Consider the following 19,895-nt stretch of genomic DNA (forward strand, 5'->3'; position numbering starts at 1 on the left):
TACCAAATGGCTACCATGTGCCAGGTACTGAGACTGACACTTTCTGACAATTTTCTGACATTCCCCAAATTGAGCTTGTTTGGGCTGACAGGTTCACATTAGTGCACAGAAACAATGATTGGGTTACATTCAGCAGGATGCAGGGAATTTAAAGATTTATGACATGCAATAAACCCAGGAGGGGAAAGCATGTATGTTACAAGTTTCTGAGGAAAACAAGTCTTTGTAAAAGCAATTTTCCTTTCTCTAGCAAATCTATAGCTTAAGTCACATTGAAAGGATTAGCCCTGATATGTTCTTTGGAGAATTTTTTTTTTCTGAGTTAGACTCCCCCATGGTGAGGTAGCCGTTTAAATTTAAAAAGATTAAACATCACAGGAAACTTCATCTCAACCTACTTAATTTCCTAGGATTCCTGGCCTGAATATTAGGTTGTTTTGTAAATGTACAACCACCTGAGATCATGAGCAGGCTAGACTTTATTTTTGCAACCAACTAAGCAATATAGTAGGAAAGCATTTGTTTGGATTCAGAGGATCCTATTTTAAGTCTTGACTCCATTGCATAATCTTGCAAGTTAGTAAAAAAATTTTCCTTTTTCTTGATCTCAACTTATTTATTTGTACATAAAGCGATTATATTAGGATTCTTTCAGAAATAAATAACAGAAATTTAGTTCGAATTGGTGTATGTATCTGTGTTTGTGTGTGTTTATCTTTACTTTTTCTTTTTTGGGATGAGGAGAATCAAAGAAATAAAACACTTTGACAATGAAATAAAATTACAGAATTGCTATTCATTTAAAATAAATGAAGTAAGATTTGGTTTGCCCAAGCCTTGTCTGAAAATTTCACACAAGAGAGGAAGATAACTCAGGCTCTACTTTATTATTATTCTCTTGAACTAACATTATTTGTTAAAGAGGCTGTTCTTTAAAAAAAAAAAAAACAACTTTGCATTAATGTCTATTCTTGGGATTCATTTAAAAATAATAGAAGATTACAGGAATGGAGGTTTTTAGCCAAATAATTATGACAAGTGCTTCTGAAGACCACGTCGCCTCTACTCACCAAACACAAACAATACCCAAAACTGAAAAATTAAATTCAAACACTATTAAGTGCCAGGAAGTGTGTTCACTTAGAAAAGTTACTGAACAGGGCCTCCCTGGTGGCTCAAGGGGTTAAGATACAACCTATGAAGCTATCCACGGCCACTGCAGCATGAGTTCGATCCCTGGCCAGGGAGATACCCACATGGTGCAGACCTCTCCTGTCTCACCCACTGCTGCCCTCAGCAGTGTATTTCAGTTGAGCTGCCTGTTCTGTTCCCCACTCTGTCTCTGGTAAATCCTCTCAACCCCAACACCTCTGGCCTGTACCCCAGTTCTTTTAGATATAAATAAATAAATTTTAAAAAAAAAGTTACTGAACAGGATTGCTTCTGAGGTATGCTATAGTCCAATGTTTTGCTCTGGAGATTGTGCATTAGAATCCCCTAGAAAGTTCATTCTTGTGTGCTCCTCTGAAAGGTTCTGTTTCTCCTTATCTGGGCTAAGATCTTGAAATTGAGAAATTTCAAAAACTCCTGGGTAATTCTAACATGTTTTTAGTGGGAGAAATATTGGGGTAGGCTGGAGGTGTGGGGGTGAAGGAATTCATTACAGACAAAGTGGAGAACAAAAGAGGTAGATTTATTTAAATACTCTAAGAGAAGCAAAGGGTAAAACTGGAGAGGAAGGATGCACAGGAAGGATTTGATTTATTTTATGTTCTATTTTCCTGAGCTTTCTAACTTAGGGCACCAGTTTGCAGCAGTTACTTGCTGAGATGTCTGGTCTCTGGTGCTGGCATTTGACACAGAAATATGTCCTGGTCTCTGCTTCTGCATTCTTGGAGCTGGACTGGTTTTTCCGGTCATGGTGGTTGGGTATTAAGGCCTTGTCCCCAAGGCAGCCTTATCCAGTCCCTTATCTACTCAGGCTTCCCAAAACTATCTACTCTGCAAGAATGGGGCTTAGTTTAACCTTATTAAATTGTACCCCAATAATGTTATGTGTAAGACACACTATATCAGTCCAAGCACTTTGTTTTACAAATGAATAAACACTGGATGAATATCTCCATAGCTCTCTGTGACCCATCAATAACATAACAAGTGCTAGATTTCAAGCTCATTTCTCTTGCCACTAAACATTCTTCACCTTGGGCCAACAGTCTTGGTTTTATTCATTTCTAATTTTGTTTGTATTTAATGGCACTGAATCTATGATAGGTGTTTAGTAAATATGAATTGAATACATTCGTATCTTGTGTCAGATTGCCAATACTGACCATGTTGGGAAAACCTGTCAATGGTAAATGAGTATACAAAATGTCATGAGGTTTGCAGAGAGCTTCTTGGAATTGGAAAAATTTCTGATTGTTTTAAAATCAATAAGCTGTCCCCACTTAACCCTAGAACCTTCAAAGACTGTGTCAGTTTCATGGTAGCAGCTAATTATTATAGAGATTTTTGACCAGACTGGGGGAACAGAGAGTCTGTCTAGACTGTGGGAGAAAGAGACTGCAGAAATCTTACAACTGAGCATCATGCAAAAAGAGGTTAAAACTAAAATCTGCTATGAGATCTTACTAACGTTAAAACAGACTTAAAAATGTGTGAATGTGGAGACGGAGTACGGGATGGGGTTTTCCCTGGACCTGGCACTTATTCACCAAGAAAGTTATAAATGAGGGGGAGGTGAAAGGCAGAGGTGTGCAGGAATGCAGTCAGTAAGGTGGAGCTCACAGAGAAGTAGGTGTCTTCTTGGTATGATTAAGCATCTAGATTCTCCCCTGAGAGCTTTTGTCAGGAACACCTACAAGTTTTCCTTCCTCTGAAGCATCATGGGCCTGGGCTCCACCCCCTGAAATTTAAATTCCATAGAAAAAGTGGAGAATCTGATGTACATGCTTAATTTAAGGGAGGTTCAATTCAAACTCATAGTGATCTCAGTCTCTCACCCACCTCTCATGCTAATGCTGGCGACTAACCCATATAGAGATCTGTAATCCTTCCCTTGCAAATGTTTCTTTAATATGAAAAATTGCCCTAGAGAAGTCACAATTAAGACTACTCATTACTGATATTCTCTGATAACAAGTGAACTGGTTTCATTACTTACTTTAGGTAGTTTTGATAACAATCTTTATGACAACAATGGATTTGTAGTTTGTTGTCTCTCCCACCTTAGCGGGCAACACAGCTACCTTCATCTTGCACGGGGTGCTATGACCGCTATTTGATCTTTTAGTCTTTGATTATAGAATGTCCACTTCTTATGGATGAGGGAAATTCAGTAAATTTTCCAGGCATTATCTTCTATCACTGCCTTGATGAGAAAGGAGCTCTGTTGCAGAGAAATAGGGCATCCTAGTGGGTGGGGTAACTGAAGTAATGGATAGATAGCCCCAAGCAATAGCACTACAGGTTTACTCCAGGAGCCCAGTGAGTCTGATCCTACCTAAACATCTCCTCTTCCAAGCATGGCCATCTTGAAATAATTAGAAAAACAAGCCAAGGATTCAATTTTATTAAAAAAACACACACACACAATTTATTGAAAAAGAGTAATGCTTTATACAAATTCCCATTACAAAACCCCAAAATATCTATTGGTCCTGTTTCCAGATATGATAGCAGAGTACAAAAATATCAAAATTGAAGAAATTCTGATGTAACAATTCTGTTGACTGTTTTGGACTATAGATTTCTTCATGGAGTTTAACAACTAGTAACCATATGCATTTACACTGACACATCAGTAATATACCTGCTAGAGGCATAGACTCTCAGGTTTGGAAGACACTCTAGGTTCAAAACTTCCTATGATGCAGTCTCTTGGATAAGATCTCATTATGAATTACCATGCCCAAACTATCATATCCTATTGTCAGCTGTTAGCTTGTAGCAATAGCACTGTTGGTATCATTTAAAAGTAATTCACCTTGGATACCATTGCAAATTATTATAATTCAAAAAGCCTTCCATATTTTGACTTTGCCAACACTTATACTTGTTTTACCCATCACATCTGCAGACTTTTCCGAGGCCAAGTCTGCATTCTTGAAAGGGGAAAGGCTTAGTGACAAAAAGCATAGGGTCAAACTGATTGAAGGAACTAAGAATTGCTTAAAATCCTTTTCATTTAGTAAGCTGGATTTTGCTTTAGTGTCTCTTCACTTCAGAGATTTGATAGGGTAACAAACCCATGTTTTAAAAATTTCCCTCTTTGCAGTCATTCAAAAGGTAATCTAAAACCTATGCATTTAAATTCCTTAATTCTTTCCCCTAGTACAGTAGGTTTCACCTTATAAAACCACATTTACATATATCCCATCTCACTGGATCCCCACAACAGCTCTGTGAGGTAGGCAGGTCAGGAATTACAATCCCCTTTTTACAGATGGAGCAATAAATCTAGGGCAGCCAAGTGCCTTGCCCAAACTCAGACAGTAATTGATAGCACCAAGACTCAAGTAAGGTCTCCAGACAGCAAAGCTGACACCCTTTCATTACATCACCTGGCTTACGTGAAGAAGCATTTTCCACAGACTGGAAAACTAAGAACAATTGTTAAAATGGAACAAAGCACAAATGAAATGCTAGGTCCAGCTAAAAGAAAGGGAATGATCTGGTGGGGAAAGGAAGGTGCTGAATGATGGGAAGGTATGTTTGTAGGTTTGGTTCAATGACTTCTTAATAGCCAATTGGGCAAATAAAAGCACTACTGACACACACTTCATGTTCAAAGAATGTACATAATACCACCTAATTGATACTCACACCACCTCTAACAGCTGTTTAAGTATTATTATCTCAATTTGACAGATGGGAAAATAGAGAAAGATTAAGTGACTGGCTTAGAGCTACGTAGAGAATCCTAGTCACCAGATTATCACTACAGAAAGTCTAGCACATCATTCAGACAAACAGACCACACCTCTTTAGGAAGAAGTAAACTACATGATAAGGACAAAGGAGAAAACAACAGAAATGAGGAGGTGAAGGGGAAATATCAGGTGATTGGAGGGGATGTGTAACTGCGAATAAGTAGCTTGAAAATTTAATCGATAAAATTGTGTTACAACATCTGGGAAAACAGCTCATGGCTACTCAATGGGACAAATATTTTCAAAGTAAACAAGATCGTTATAGGTCAGAGTACAGGGATCATGTGGAAAGGTCAACAGAATATATCATTCTGGTCATAAAGAAAGAGTTGCCTCAAAGTTCTGATTTGTAAGCAGTTCCTACTTACATTAGGAATTAAATTGCAAGCTCCTGAAATGTGTTATTAGATACAAAACTTAAGCCCCACCTAATAAAAAAAAAAACACATAAAGACAGAAGAATGACTTGTCAAAGCAAGTGCTAACAGATTATAGTAAAAAAAATAAAATAAGCATATAAAAAGAAGCACAAGAATTGAGAGAATGCATACTTGTAGTTTAAGTCTTCTGTCATAAACTGTGCATTAGTTACAAATAATCACTAAAGGCTGAAGGAAGGTAGATGATATTTGATCTATTATATATGTATACATATAGAAACAAGAAATATACCAAATAAACTGCTAACTTAATCAACATAGAATTAAATACATATTTCTTTTTAGATATATTTTAATTATATTGGTAGTAACATAATGAGAATAAGAATTTGTACTATCTAAATTTTTATAGAAAAACAGGTATATATACATATCTATATATATTTAAGATGTGCTCCCCTCCCCATATTTGAAGTGGTTACTCAGTGGGATCCAATAATACAAATGGAAAAGACTTCCCTCTGTATTGAGGAAAGGAGATAAAAGAACGCTAAGCCATTTTTATCAATGGGTATTTTTTAAAAAAAGGATGTTTTTTGGGGGGATGGAGGAGGGTAGTAATACCACAGTTCAGACTACAAAAGTCAAGTCTAAGGTGTTAATGTCAATGATAGTATTTCAAGGTCCATTTTGTTTTGTGCCAACAGGGTTATCTCCTTTTTTGCTTCTGTGTCACACATAGTCTTTACCACTGGATGGTGCGGGTTTGGGATATGGCCGTGGTGTTGGGTAAGATGTTGTTTTTCTGGGACAGGAACAGCAAAGTAGGGCACCTCCCAGAATGCAGAGAGAAGCAGCAGCCCAGCCAGTGAAGAGAGCCTGACCAAATTCATACCTTAAAAACAAAGAATAGTGCATTAGGTTAGTCTAAGAATCACTGGAAATTTTCTACACTTGATCTTAGCCAAAAGGCTGAGAAGCGATCATTGAAATTTTCTAATCTAAATAATTAAAAGATATAAAGACCATACTCATTTTTTTTCCACTGGGGGAAAAAAAACCCAATCCCTTGGGGAAGTAGTTTAAGTTTTATGAACACAAACACAAGAATGTTTACATTGCAATTGTTGACAATTTGCAATAATAGATCAGGCAACACGGTATGCAACACCAGGTTAATTGTGCAACTATTTCTAAAGATTTTTCCATGTGTAGGAGATTGGCAAATCATGTTCCTACATTTAAGAAGTTGAGTTTGAACCCTGGTTCCTAAGCTAAAGCTTAAAAAGCTATGTTATCAGCAAGTTGTAACCATATTCTATAAAGAAACTGCTAGAGTGTTATGAAAATGATTATCATTTTTAATTGCTGATCCCAGGTACCTATATATACTGAAATGTGAAGTTTATGGTTTGGTGAAAAAGACCTCTATACAGCTCAGAGGCCATTCTAGATTAAATTGATTCACGTGGAGATGTTCTGCAGACTCAAGGGGAGAGGATTTGTGGCTAACTGAGGAATAAAGGTAGAGCAGGGCTGGATCTAAGGTTATAAGGTCTGGGTTTGAATCTTGAAGCAAACTCTCACTTGCTGCAATTGTGGACTCATAGCCTCACTTCTCAACCTCAGTTTCTGCTTTTTGTAGAACAAGATTATCCTACCTGCCTCATTGAAATGCTTTCAGGAGCAATTTCACATGAGACAATGTAAATAACAAGTGTACAGTCCCTAGCAATTTATAAAGTGCTTTTGCATCCATTACTAATAAAATTTAGCCTTGACCTCCAGCAGTTTCTGTCCCTACCCTGAAAATCTCATGGGAAGAGTTCCAACACAATCACTGCCGCATGTGTTCTCCTATACGTGGGTGATTATATAAAAAGAATCACACCTTATCTCTCCAACCATGGGGATTTTTCATCCATTCATCCTAGACTCAACAAACAATAATTACATTTTAACATCCTGACTCTGAAGGTAATTATGAGGCTTTAAAGATGTGAACACGGAGAGACAAAGAGCCTTGTCGCTGATCAAAGAGTGTCATTACATGACAGGCAAGAATCAGGTCTTTAACTTCCACAACTTGTAATATTAAGAAGAATGACCATAGTAAAGTCAAATTTATAGTTGTGGTGGAACATATAATTTGAAAGTGGTATTGCAACTTATTTTTTTTCATAAATAAATTAAACTTTGTATTCATAAGTAAAATTAAACTACTGGAAATGACCCCCCACAACAGTATTATTTTCTTCAAACAATCATAAACTGTACTAGTTTAAAAAAATCACAATTAAGTGTTATATCAAAATGCACTTCAAAAAAGGAAACTTCAAATATATTAACATTTTTATTAATATAAAAAAGTAGGTCTACCATAGAGTTGGAAAGTTTAGTGCTTGAAACCTTTAAAATGCATTTGTCATCACTATAGGCTATTAAAGCAATTATCAAACTCATTTTAACATGAGTCACTGGGCATTCAAATTATTTTCAAATGTGACATAAATTTCTCTAAAATTGTGGAAATCAAATCTGGGAAGGTATGGTACTAGCTTGACTTTGCAAAACACAAAAAGTACTTTCTCAGAGACCAATTTATTTTGTATGTAAAAAGCATTACCTGGCATTGACCGGGGTCATGGGGTCATAGAATTCTTGAACAATTCTATTTCCATACCATGCTGTGGCAACTAAAAGAGCCAGACCTACAGAAATTCAAAACAAAACACAGTTAATCGTTATGGAACACTAAGCATAAAGACACAGCCCATTAAATATACACATATTTTACAAGAATTAAATCTTATTAATAGTGTTGATATTTTATATTTAGCCAATTTTAACTTAGGGAGATTAAAACTTCAGAAATGATTTATTCCAAGTATTATTTTAAGACAGACAAAAACATTAGGTTAGAATTAGGAATGGGTTTTACTCTTTTTGCAATCTTAAACTATAACCTTATAGTTTAAGGTTATTAAATAATAATAATTATAACAAATAGCTTTTTGGAAACAATTCAGCAGGTCATATCATTCCACATCTTCTTTAAAGCTCTTGTTGTACATTAGTGTAATAAAATATTTTTGATAAATCCAGAGTCACTTGCAAAAGGGAAGACAAAAAACTCAAAACTGCATGGTCAAAAGACAGTAAGCAGCCAGATAGCAGGGGAGAGCAGAACCTGTCTCAGAATGAACTAGACCACCCAAATTCCTATAGCCCTGACATGTCAGGTGAGGTGTAACCTTGTGGTTTGCTGAGATGCTATGTCAGATCAATTTATGCAGCACACTCTCAATTTCCCATGCTTTTCATAGTTCAACAATGCCAGAGAAACTAATTAGTCCAAATAATCCATTCCATCACTTATAAGAAGTATAAAATATCTTTACATTTCTAAACCCAAGAAATTAAATAATGTTTTACAGTAATTCTAAGAAACTACCAATATAGACAGTCTGAATCTTTCTAGCTTGCCTCTTTCCCCTTCCTTTACTTACTAAAGGATAGAAATAATACTGCTGCCTTTTGCTGTTCAGACAGATCATTTTGACTTTCTCTCTACCAAGTTCCTGAAACCTAAGTGGGATTGATAGAATCACTTACTGGAGTTACAAGAAGGCAAGCAAAGGAAGGGTGCTATATAAGTTTATTCATAGCCTTTGATGCAAAATTAAACTGTTGGGAATAAAACACTATCCATATTTTTTGATAGGAGATAATCTGGATAAACTAAAAGACTGATCATTTTAACAAAATCTTTAGCAAAGTCATAATCCCACTTCTTTCATTATTGGTTAAATTCATGTATTGCGCTGAGACAAAGGCCCCAAACAAGGTCTTTTTCTCAAAGAGGAAATGAGAAGGGAAAAGCCTAATTCTACCTTTTCCTAATGGTAGATTAAACTAACAATGTCTTTTTAAAAACAATATGCTATAATATATGTATTATATATAGCATATATACTAATGTTTTCAAGAAGTAAACGACTATATATATTATAAAGCATATATGCAATCACTATATAATAGTGATTTATATCCAAAATTTTATAAACACAAACTATCTCATTTAATATGTCTTATTAAAGATTTTATTATGGAACTGTCTGTCTTCTTCTGGCTCTCACTTTCTCAGAAGTCACATAACTAATTCATCATCAACATTTGAATAAAGCAACACACATACTTATTTAATATGGAAAATACAACTTCATTCTTTTATCATTTTTCTTCAGGATCTTTCTTTATTGTTCTCTTAACTCACTGAATCTAATTCCCTGCCATTCCGACATTCCACCTCCTCTCCAATTGGTCTCTCTCTTCACTGATCTCTGGGTACATTCTGTTCATTTTGGAATCTGATCGGCTCACCTGAAACACTATCCTTATTTTTCTCCAACAATCCACACGACATCTCTTCCTCACAGACCTGTGTAACTCAGACATTCTTTATGTGCTTTCCTACTACTCCCCCTCCCCCATTTTTCTATATAGTGTCTATGGAACTTGATATGGAAAAAAATTTCCAAAATATACAGAATTGTTTTTAGTGTTTACTAGGTAGAAAATATCTCTTTTAACCTGGGCAAACTGGTTCTAACAAACCAATTGGTATCTGGAACATCAATGAATAGACCTGTCCACTGTGAGCACAGATTTCAAATCTCATTTGGCTCCTATTTGAAATTGTGAAAATCAACTGGACTGAAAGTTTCTATGACTTCAGATTTTAAAGGACTGAAATAAATCAAAGTACAACAAACTCAACATAGTCTAAAGAAAGTGAAAACTAGATATCAAACCTTCAGAAACAGTTCAGTAAAATGAAGGGAGACATGGCCTCTCTTACCTGCAATAAGAAATATTACTCCCCCAATGACAGCCATTCGCATCTTCTGTACCTCATCATCTTCCATGCATTTCATACACTTCATGCCAACAGTGGCCACACAGATGGCGAGTAGTCCCAGCAGGATGCCAATCACCATCAGGGCACGGGTTGCTTGCAAAGTACCTGGTAGAAAACATTTAGAACATGTGAAAATCATGTCTAGACCAAAAGTCAAACAGTGACATAAAACTAAATGTATTTCAATATTGTATGGAAGAGAAAAATTGAACAAGGAGTATGGACACCCCAGTTTTTATGTTTTTAATTTTCATTTTTTTTTACGTTTGTATGTTGCCAGTAACCAACAAGATTTCTTCCTCAGAAAAGCAAACAACCCAGGCTGAATGATGAATAAGAAGCCCTCCAGCTCTAACATTTGACGCTTTCAACAGTAAATTCAAAATCCTCTGGAAAAATGATTAATGAACTAGTTTAGCTGAATGACTACCTTTTTAATCCTCATGAATAGACCACAGATATTATACTTAATGTCAAACCATTTAAAATTCAATAGTTTACAATATATCTTGGAAATAGGCAAGAGCTTTACATTCCAATCATCAAGCCTCAGAAAAACCAGTGATTTTGGGAGATCAATGAATCGTTGCTAAGTTATCATGGTTGGATAAGCATCATTTGCATCTCCAGTTACTGGGGTCGGGATGAGAGACATGAATGCCATTTTTCTTAGTACGCAACAAAATAACCATTGTGATGTTGGCTGGGAACATAATAGATTCATATTCAGAGATATCAAGAGCTTTAAACTGTGAGGTTATAAAAGAGTACAATAATTCAATGTTTTTCAGAGGATTCCACTAATTTTCCAATTGTCTATTATTGTTGTTTTATTGGGTCATGATCTAATAGGTAGGGTCAGGTTTAAGAGATTATGTTGATATGATACTTCATATTTCAAGTTAGTGGCATAATGGCAGAGCTAAAAAGAAAGAAATTGAAGCTGTTCTGGTTAGAATAGTTTGTTTAAATTCTACATGTATTTTCTCCTTTCAAATAAGGATCTCTTTCCCATAGCATTAACATATGACAAGCTTTTTTTCACTTATAGATATTATTTATAATATAACAAACCATGCTATCTTGGGTAAATGACCTTTGTGACCAGTTTCTACTATGTAAAGTTTGACTGATAATATCTCTGAACAGGGAGCTGGGAAGAATGAAATTCTTGATAATCTTCAAAAGTAGTTGAGATGATGAAAAACTTTTCTATCTCACACATTAGACCTGGGCTCAGTGTTAGCATTTTTAGAGTTGAGAATTCAGGTTACTAATCATAATTAGAATGTAAAATTTCTAAAACATCATTCAGTTTTAATTTACTGATCTCTTCATCTTTGCCACACCCATCCAATCCATGATAAAATTAATGTAACCTCTTTGGAAGAAGTATGAAAGCTATTTTTTTCTGTATCTGAGATATCTTTTAGAAACAAAAATATATTTTACTTAATCAAAAAACAAACCAAAGACAATACCTCCTCCCCTCACATTTCCATCCACCTTTTCATAAGTTTATTCAGGCACATCTGAACTCTACCCCACACGCATTTATCTTACGATTCCAGGGTGATACAACTGCTGCTGAAACACACACACACACACACACACACACACACGCCATGCACCATTGATTTACAGGACGAGAAACTTCTTAAATGGTTATTGCAAAACTTTTTCCTTGGAATCACAAGCCACACTGTGGTATGAAGAGGAAAGTACCAAGGACTCCACTGTGATGATATGTTCTTCCTTCTGATTTACCAACAGGTTTTACAAAGACAACCATTACTTAGGAGGAAGAAAAAAATAAAACAACTATGCTCTTATATGTATACATATTTTAGACTTGGTCCTAAGATTCCACTCAGAAGGGAAAGTACTTCCAGCAGAGAAACACTTGAAGAAGAGGTACTGAAAGTCACAGAGAGGGTCCACGGGCCTAGAGGACGAGGGGCCAATGGTCCATTTGCCTGAGCCTGCTAGCATTTTAAAACAACAAGTCTTGCATCTAAAAAAGCCCTCAAACCTTGACAAACTATAACTGTCCCCTCTACTGGAGGAGGACAGGATATGAAAGTAAAATGAGGAGAGTGTGCAGGACTTGCAAGCTAGGGTAAGGCGTTTGGAATTTAATTTATTGTAAATATAATCACAAGTCACTGGAAGGCCTTAAAGGAAGGATGACAGGATTTTACCCTCCCTAGAGTCTAAGAGCACAATTAGTAAACATTCTTCCTATGGTAGCCTTTCAAATATGTACAGACTTTTAATCTCTCAGCCACCTCCATTTTTTTTTTCTCATAAATACTCAGTTTTCTAACCCTTTATTAATCAACTTTTGTTGTTTTCTCTGATCTCTCTCCAAGTTTTCCATTTTGTTTGAGCTGGAAGGTCCAGACCAGACCCAGCTTCTAAAGTAATCATTCTGATCTGCACTTCACACAAGAATAGCAGGCCACCAGCCCAGCAGGTTGGAGCACTGGGATCACACGTTACTCTTCACAAGGAGTCTGTTGGGCCTCAATCTCCTGAGTCAGACCTGTATAAAACCACCCAGGCAGCGAGCACACATAGATGCAATATGTCAGAGCTCCATCTGCCTTCACCTGAAATAATATGAGACTCATTCTTTTCATCTCTAATATTTTTCCCCTTCAAGTTCTTAGAGAAAACATATTTTATTCATATCATATACATATTTGACTCTTTTTTTCTTCTTTTACAAAGTGACAAAGTGGGAGGGGACAGAAATTCTGATCTATGTTTGCTACAAAGCCCAGTATATTTTAGAAAGAGTCATGTATTGTTTGTATCATACACAAAAAATAATGGAGAAAATAAAAAATAATCTATACTTTGGAATCATACAAACCACAGAGAGCAAGGGGATCAAATTTCCTTTATTAAAATCTGAAAAAAAAGTATTATTTTGCAAGGGAATGTTTTTCATTTACTTCATGGCATCTATTGACTTTCAAAATTTCTTTGTGTTTTACCACACGCCATTTTTGGGTGTAAATGGGCATCAGTCAATCTCATTCTGCTTCATTAGAGACATCTGGATGAATTATTAAATAGTTACATGCGGGGGAAATGTAAAAAGTATCACAAAAAATAAGTCTAAGGATCACTGGATCATGAGAACTCATTAGCCAGGTATATGTAATGATGGATTACAAGTCAAAGTAAGCGAGTGTTGTGACACAAGTCATGAAGGTTTTATGTGCAGATAGAATCTAAATTGCACAGTTTTCAGCTGGAACCAGATGAATCTTTTAAATTAAGGTCTTATGGAAGCCTTTCAAATCAGAGATCTAAAACACATAATTGTGAGCTCCTAGATGACTTGGGCCGGATATGTGTTCACATTTTCTTTCCAAGCACTAAGAATTGTACTTGGCAACCTACAGTGATTAGTCTATCTGTGTTCAATGAATTCAAATTAGAAGATCTTTTCCCTTTCAAAACTGAACTCACATGATAGGTAAAAATACAACTGTCATTAGCTTAGTGTTTGAAATAACATTGAAAAAACACCTCCCTATACAGCTATGTTAAAATCTTGCTAGATAAAGTCAGACTTAGTTTAATCTAGATAGACTTCATTAAAAGTTAGGAACTCATACAGAGGGAAAAATTCATACCTTTTGCTTAACTTGATCTATTTTTCAAATTTTTCTGAAGCTTTAAATTTGTGTCTAGTGAGTTTTAAAGATGAAGGTTTTTCCCTAGTGGAATGATTTTTGGGAGGGCACAGAAGTGGAAAGATATTATAAAATAGTATTTTCGACGAGAGATATACAGAATAGATTTGATAATGTTGTTGATCTGATTACATCAAATCTAGGAGCAATTCTTTCTTGGCCTATTACAATAAGTTTGCAGATCTCTAATATTGCTGTCACTCAGTAAAGTTGTCTGTAAAGAAAATGGCTAGCAAACATTAAAAAATTTACACTATTATTTCTCATCTCCTCTTTACTTATTCAGCAGTAAAGGTGGAAAGCAGTCTTTTAATTATACTTAACTAGACTGGTAATCTTGGGATTAAAAACTCCCTAAGGAGTCTCACCACTTGCAATTTGAAAGTATAATTTGAAAACATTCTTACAAAGATCTCTACTTAAAAGACAAGAAGTCATTTGGAAGTTACTTATCTACCTTCATTGGGTTAATCAACACAAGTATAAAAAGATAAACATAGACAAGTGCATTTTTTCCTTAAAGTTGTACTGTACAAGCAGCAGAATCTCCTGTCAATCTGTGACATCCAATGTGCTATTTACTAGCCATATTACTCTGATTATTCTAGACTATATATCATAAACATAATAGATTTTAATTATATCCACGTCCTCATACAATCCCTCTTTGCATTAATAGTTGCTTAATAAATATTAGACAAACAAATGAACTGAATATTAGATGACTAGAACAAAAATGTTCTTCACAAGTAAATGTGAGTTCATCACAGACTGTCACCAAACCATTCTCCTATGGCTACTTCACTCATTAAATCTTTTGCTTTTACTTAATTCAAAGTTTCTCAAGAATCTTCATTGTTAGAGTTCTGTTTTATTATGTACATGAGTTGGTGTCACTGGGCGTGACCTCATAATATGGCCTAGTCAGTAACTGAAGTAGGCCGGGATGGAACAGAACTTACCAATTTCCAGGATGTCCAGAGATGTTTTGCTGCCTTTTTGTTTCTGAGAGAAACCGGTTCATGTTTTAATTGATGCTTCTGTATAACCTTTATGTCACTTACTCATCCCTGTAATCAAGGGAACCTTGACTATGCCACTTGCCTCTTTCACTTCAATCACTGCAATTAGTAATAAAAAATGTTGACACTGGACAGAATCAACATTGGCACTTTATAAATCACCTTAGCTGCATCCCTAGGAGCAAGAATTGGGTCTGGCTCACATTTGTTGAATGGACGAATGATTCATGAATCCCTCTCCCCATTCCTCTCATTCTGCCTTAGTTTTCAAGTGGGGCACCAGAGTCTAGAGAGTCAACATTACCGATACAGGAGAGTTTAAACCAGGATAAGAACAAAGACTTCTGATGAAGTCCAAATTTTCGTTTGACTTCCATCATTCCAAAATCAAAACTAATTTTGATAAAACAGATCTGAATATCACTGCCCCTCTGAGCACCCTTGGTTCAGCAGGCATAGTGCAATGTGGAGAAGTCTAAGTGGGTGTCCCCCTCTCTGCTTATGCTTCAAAGACTGTCCAAGTCAGTGATTTTGACTCTCTGATTGAGCCTGACATCATGGTGAGAGTGCTGGGAAACCTCCTGACAACCAATGCTCATTAAGCACACCTACACACATGTGGATTCATGCAGAGCAAGTTGAACAGGCTGGAGGAGCTTACAAACAAATTACAGAATCCCAGAGTTAGAAGAGCCTTGGAGAGAGTCTAGCCTAACCTCCCATTTGTCTGGTACTTGGATTTTCTCCATTAACATTCCTACAAAATGCTTACTTATTCCCTGCTTGCACACCTCCCATCACGTCGCTTCTCAGGTCAGCCCAATCTTTGGATGGATCTAGCTTTTAAAGTCAAGTAAAAAGAAGCACGTAACTAAGCACAGAAAATAAGCACTAGCTTGTCTAATGTCTGGGAATTGGATCAAAACAAGGCAAAATGTGCAGATGTATCAAGAGGAGTCTATTGCAAATCTATCTGGTACTCTTTTGCATAGTCCAATTTTCAGCTGCAGGTGCTATCAGTGTCAATAAACACATATTTTAGATAGAATGGGAATTGTCTCAGGTACAGTAAAATCACAATACTCAGTGTAACATTTGTAGCCCCAGGAAGTTTCTCAGTTAAATTTTCATAAACTGCTTTTTAGGAACCACCTAAAAGAAATCCTGCTGTATCTCGCTTCTTACATTGGTATAAGCATACTGGATTCCTTCAGATATATTATGGAGATCATGTGCTTTTTACAGCTGACACTGGTTATAGCACAGGATCAATGGCTTTTAACATGTCTCATGCTACAACCTTGATAAATCCCTGTATTTGGACTCTAAGATGTCAAGTGGGCTCAGTGGCAAGCAGAACAATGTACCATTTCAGGAAACTCCCAGACAAGCTTTTCACCTAAAAAAGCACTTCCTGGAATGCCATCTTTAACAGGAAACACTATTAATACATACAAGTAATCTTGTTCACCTCTAGATGTCACAAACCAGCCAATAAATCACTACCCCAGGTCTCTACAGCAGGTGGGTGTAAGCATCAGTGCCCAGGTGGAGAAACTGAGACAGGTTCTCTGGATTCCATCCAAAGGCATCCGGTGAGTCATTAGTAGGCTGGGGAGAGAACCAGTGGGTGAGTCAAGACTCCCTCTTCTGGGAATCAGTTTTGAGAGAAAGCCCTTGGCCCCACCTTGGATAAACTCTGACTGTCACACAAAACCAAAACTACTCACAAAACAAGGAATCTGGAGTTTAAAAAAAATATATATAATCAGGAGAAACTCTCGCCCCCACCCCACCATGGGGTATGTGAAACTCTCGCCCCCACCCCACCACGGGGTATGTGTGTGTGTGTGTGTGTGTATGTGTGTGTGTATGTATGTTTATAACATGGACTGATCTGATTGTATTGGTCATTTACAGAAGATAAAAGAAACCTACTGAAACATGTTGTAAATTAACCATTTTGGTTAGAGGAATCATAGACCACTCTGAAGGTTCTGCCCTTAGAACTTTCACTCCATCTGCCAATTGTTCATCATAAGCCCCCAAATAATTGATACTCTTTCCATGCATGTGTTTATCTCTCCACAGGGGGATTCAATGAATATTTCTCAACTGTTCACTTCAGAAATGTAAATATAGTTCACAAGGGCATTAAACAACAGACAATGATGAAACATAGATTAGGTATAAAGAAGTATAACTAATATACTTCTTATATTTGGTATTAAGAAGTCCTCATTTGGTGACTTTGAAAAGCTAAAATGACAACATACCAAGTAACCAAAGTGCACAGGTTTGTGAGATGTTTAAACATATTTGGAACAGTTTAACAGTCCTAAATTGTGTGACTTTTGCCACAACCACATGCAGGGTATGGACAAAGCAGCTGAAGTAAACTTGAGCAAGGATAACACTGCTCACCCTCAGCACACAAATGGGGCTGGCAGGCAGGTTTGTTTACCTAGGCAAAGACTAAGGACTCTTTTCTTCAAGTTAGTTTAAGGGCTTAACAGACACACAGTGAGAGACACTAATACAATATCTCAAGGAAGACATTCCAGCAATGAATCCTTATTACCTAAGTTAGTGGGAATTTAGTGAGTTTCTGACAAGATACGCAAGTGCTTTTTTATTGGAAAAAAATAGCGAGAGGGAAAAAGGCACGCTATCACCCTTCTCCCAACCCTTAAAAATATTTCTGTCTATATAATTCTTCCCAATTTGACTAAAGTAAGAAGAGAGTTTCATTACAGAAATCCCTTTTTGAAAGAAGGGCACTGGGAGAAGACCTACTCTTTCTCTCACTACCTCCCCGGCGGTTGACCTCTGCTTTCCTCAGGTGTTTGTCCACTGTGGCCATTCTCCTCAGTGCCTTACTCTTCCTTTCATATTAGAAGAGGGAGCTTTTTCAGAATTCTTTCCAGTCATCCTTTTGCTAGCTCTCGCCAACCCTCACTTTCCAAAGTAACTCCATGCAATCTGCTTCTTCTTCAGTTCCCTAGCTTGAAAGGTAAACCCTTCAGGGGAATCTCAGGAGGCTTCTTCAAGGACCATGGAAGGAGAAACAAAAGAGCTCAGTCTCCCCACACTTACTGGAACTTAATCAAGCGATTCAAACACAAATATGAGTAGAAGAAACTGAGTCGGGTTATTTCATTAAAAGTGTGGGTTTTACTATGAAAAGTAATAGTAAATACAGTTTAAAAAGAAAACTTTAGGATTTTCTATTTAATTGTGCACTTGAGAAGCCACCGAGTTGTAAACTTTTCAAAGAACTTCATTTCCTTCTTCAAACCCTACCAACCTTCAAATTACTCAGAATCGTAGAAGGTTCAGGAGAGACCTAAGAGTTCAAGTTTGAGTTTAGCCTTCACTGGACTCCCATTGGAATTTAAGATGAAAGGGGAACAAAGAGTCTCCCCAAGAGTTAAAGACCAAACTAAGCTTAGGTCTGGGCCTCCCTCTCCCCAAATCAGGGTTCTCTCCACCTCCTTACAGTGTAGTGCACGACCAGAAGCCTTGATCAACCAAAGACTGATGAACGAGTAACAACACAACAGAATCAGCTGGTAGCCACGACCTGTATTAAAGCCACTGGAGACTTGGGGTCTCGGGGTCACAGCTGTGGGGGATTTAATGGGTACGGAAATACACTCACTATTCAGATTCAGCAAGGAGTCGAAGACTTTGCACTGGATCTGCCCGGTGCTCTGCGACACGCAGGACATCCAGAGACCCTCGTAGATGGCCTGGGCCGTCACGATGTTGTCGCCAGCATAGGAGTAAATCTTCCACTGGGGCAGCGCCGTGCTCACGATGGCGCCGATCCAGCCCAGGAAAGCCAGAATGAAGCCCAAAAGCTGCAGCCCCGCGTTGGCCATGGCTCGCTCGGGCGCCCGCGCCGGCTCAGGGGTGGCAGGTGCAGGAGGTGGAGTTCGCAGGTGCGCACCGGGGATCCCGCGAGCGGCCGAGTCGCGCAGAGCAAGTTAGTTCGCGGAGCCCCGCTCCCCGCGCCGCCGCTGGAGAGGCTCTGGCAGGTCCCGGCGGGCCCTGGACTTAGGGTGTGGGAAGAAGCTTAGGCTGCTCCCAGGTTCGCGCACTGAGACGCCTACCCGCTGGGCGCCCAGATTTAAAGCAGCTCCGCCCTCGGGACCCGCCCCGCGCGGCTCAGCGCCCCCTGGCGCTTTCGGGGCAGCTCCCTGGGAAAGGGAGTGAGTGGGAGACCGGCCATGAAACCCGTGGAGGAGCAGAACCCAGAGAGATGCCAAACCCCAGCTCCTTCCCATCTCCCCTCTTCTTCCCGCCCGGGAGCCTCCTGAGGCTCCGCATCCATCTCATCTACATTTTTCCAAAATTGAGTGCGAATGCGTAAATAGCAAAAATGAATAAAGATGCAAAACAGAATCCTCATGAAATCCAAATTTTCATTTTCAATTTTTTTATTCTTATTAATTTCTATTTCCACGCTACCTCCCTTCCTTCCCACACACTTCTGGTTTTCTTCAGTTTCCTCTACCTTCTCCTTTCTTCCTTCTGTCCCCCTGCCTCCACCCCACCCCTTGCTAGACTTGCCTAGTGTCTAACGACACTAGTCTAACGACCCTCAGCAAGGGTCGTTAAAAATGCCCATACTGAGTAGTTTAGGGAACTGAGAGGAAACATGACTTTCATAAGATCACCACGCAGCAGGCTAACAACATAGCCAGTTTCCCTTTCCCAGCTCACTCTTTTCCAATGCATAGCAACTTGATCCAAGTTGTCCTTTAATCTATTATAATCCTTAAGAAAATGCAACCTACCCACCTTCACACACACACACACACACACACACACACACACACACACCAGACTCTTCCCTAGAGTCATTTGCCTTAGAGCAAGGGTGCATTATCAGAGGGACATGGACAGTGGGCTCCTACCCCCAA

At 37.9% G+C, this 19,895-nt stretch overlaps 1 protein-coding gene and 1 pseudogene across 1 annotated transcript; both read right to left on the reverse strand.

Moving 5' to 3' along the window:
* Positions 1–5,621: 5,621 nt before the first annotated feature.
* On the reverse strand, positions 5,622–19,072 carry CLDN1 (claudin 1). Its single transcript, XM_037525279.1, has 4 exons — positions 18,629–19,072; positions 10,176–10,340; positions 7,941–8,025; positions 5,622–6,209 (listed from the first exon to the last, which is right to left on the reverse strand). The coding sequence occupies exons 1-4, from the start codon at positions 18,849–18,851 to the stop codon at positions 6,047–6,049; spliced, it is 636 nt and encodes a 211-aa protein (XP_037381176.1). The 5' UTR covers positions 18,852–19,072; the 3' UTR covers positions 5,622–6,046.
* Positions 6,165–6,298, reverse strand: LOC119258390 (U2 spliceosomal RNA; annotated as a pseudogene).
* Positions 19,073–19,895: the final 823 nt, after the last annotated feature.

Source organism: Talpa occidentalis, unplaced genomic scaffold, assembly GCF_014898055.3.
Source record: "Talpa occidentalis isolate TD23 unplaced genomic scaffold, MPIMG_talOcc4v2.1 talOcc4.4, whole genome shotgun sequence".
Lineage (NCBI taxonomy): Eukaryota > Metazoa > Chordata > Mammalia > Eulipotyphla > Talpidae > Talpa > Talpa occidentalis.

What these genes read in the sequence shown, in the direction of transcription:
- CLDN1 (XM_037525279.1), bottom strand. Translation starts at nt 18,851, where the DNA reads ATGGCCAACGCGGGGCTGCAGCTTTTGGGCTTCATTCTGGCTTTCCTG. An exon ending in AGTAATATTTCTTATTGCAG is followed by an intron (nt 8,026 to 10,175) that starts GTAAGAGAGGCC and finishes GAATTTCTGTAG; the next exon opens with GTCTGGCTCTTTTAGTTGCC. An exon ending in ATGACCCCGGTCAATGCCAG is followed by an intron (nt 6,210 to 7,940) that starts GTAATGCTTTTT and finishes TTTGTTTTTAAG; the next exon opens with GTATGAATTTGGTCAGGCTC.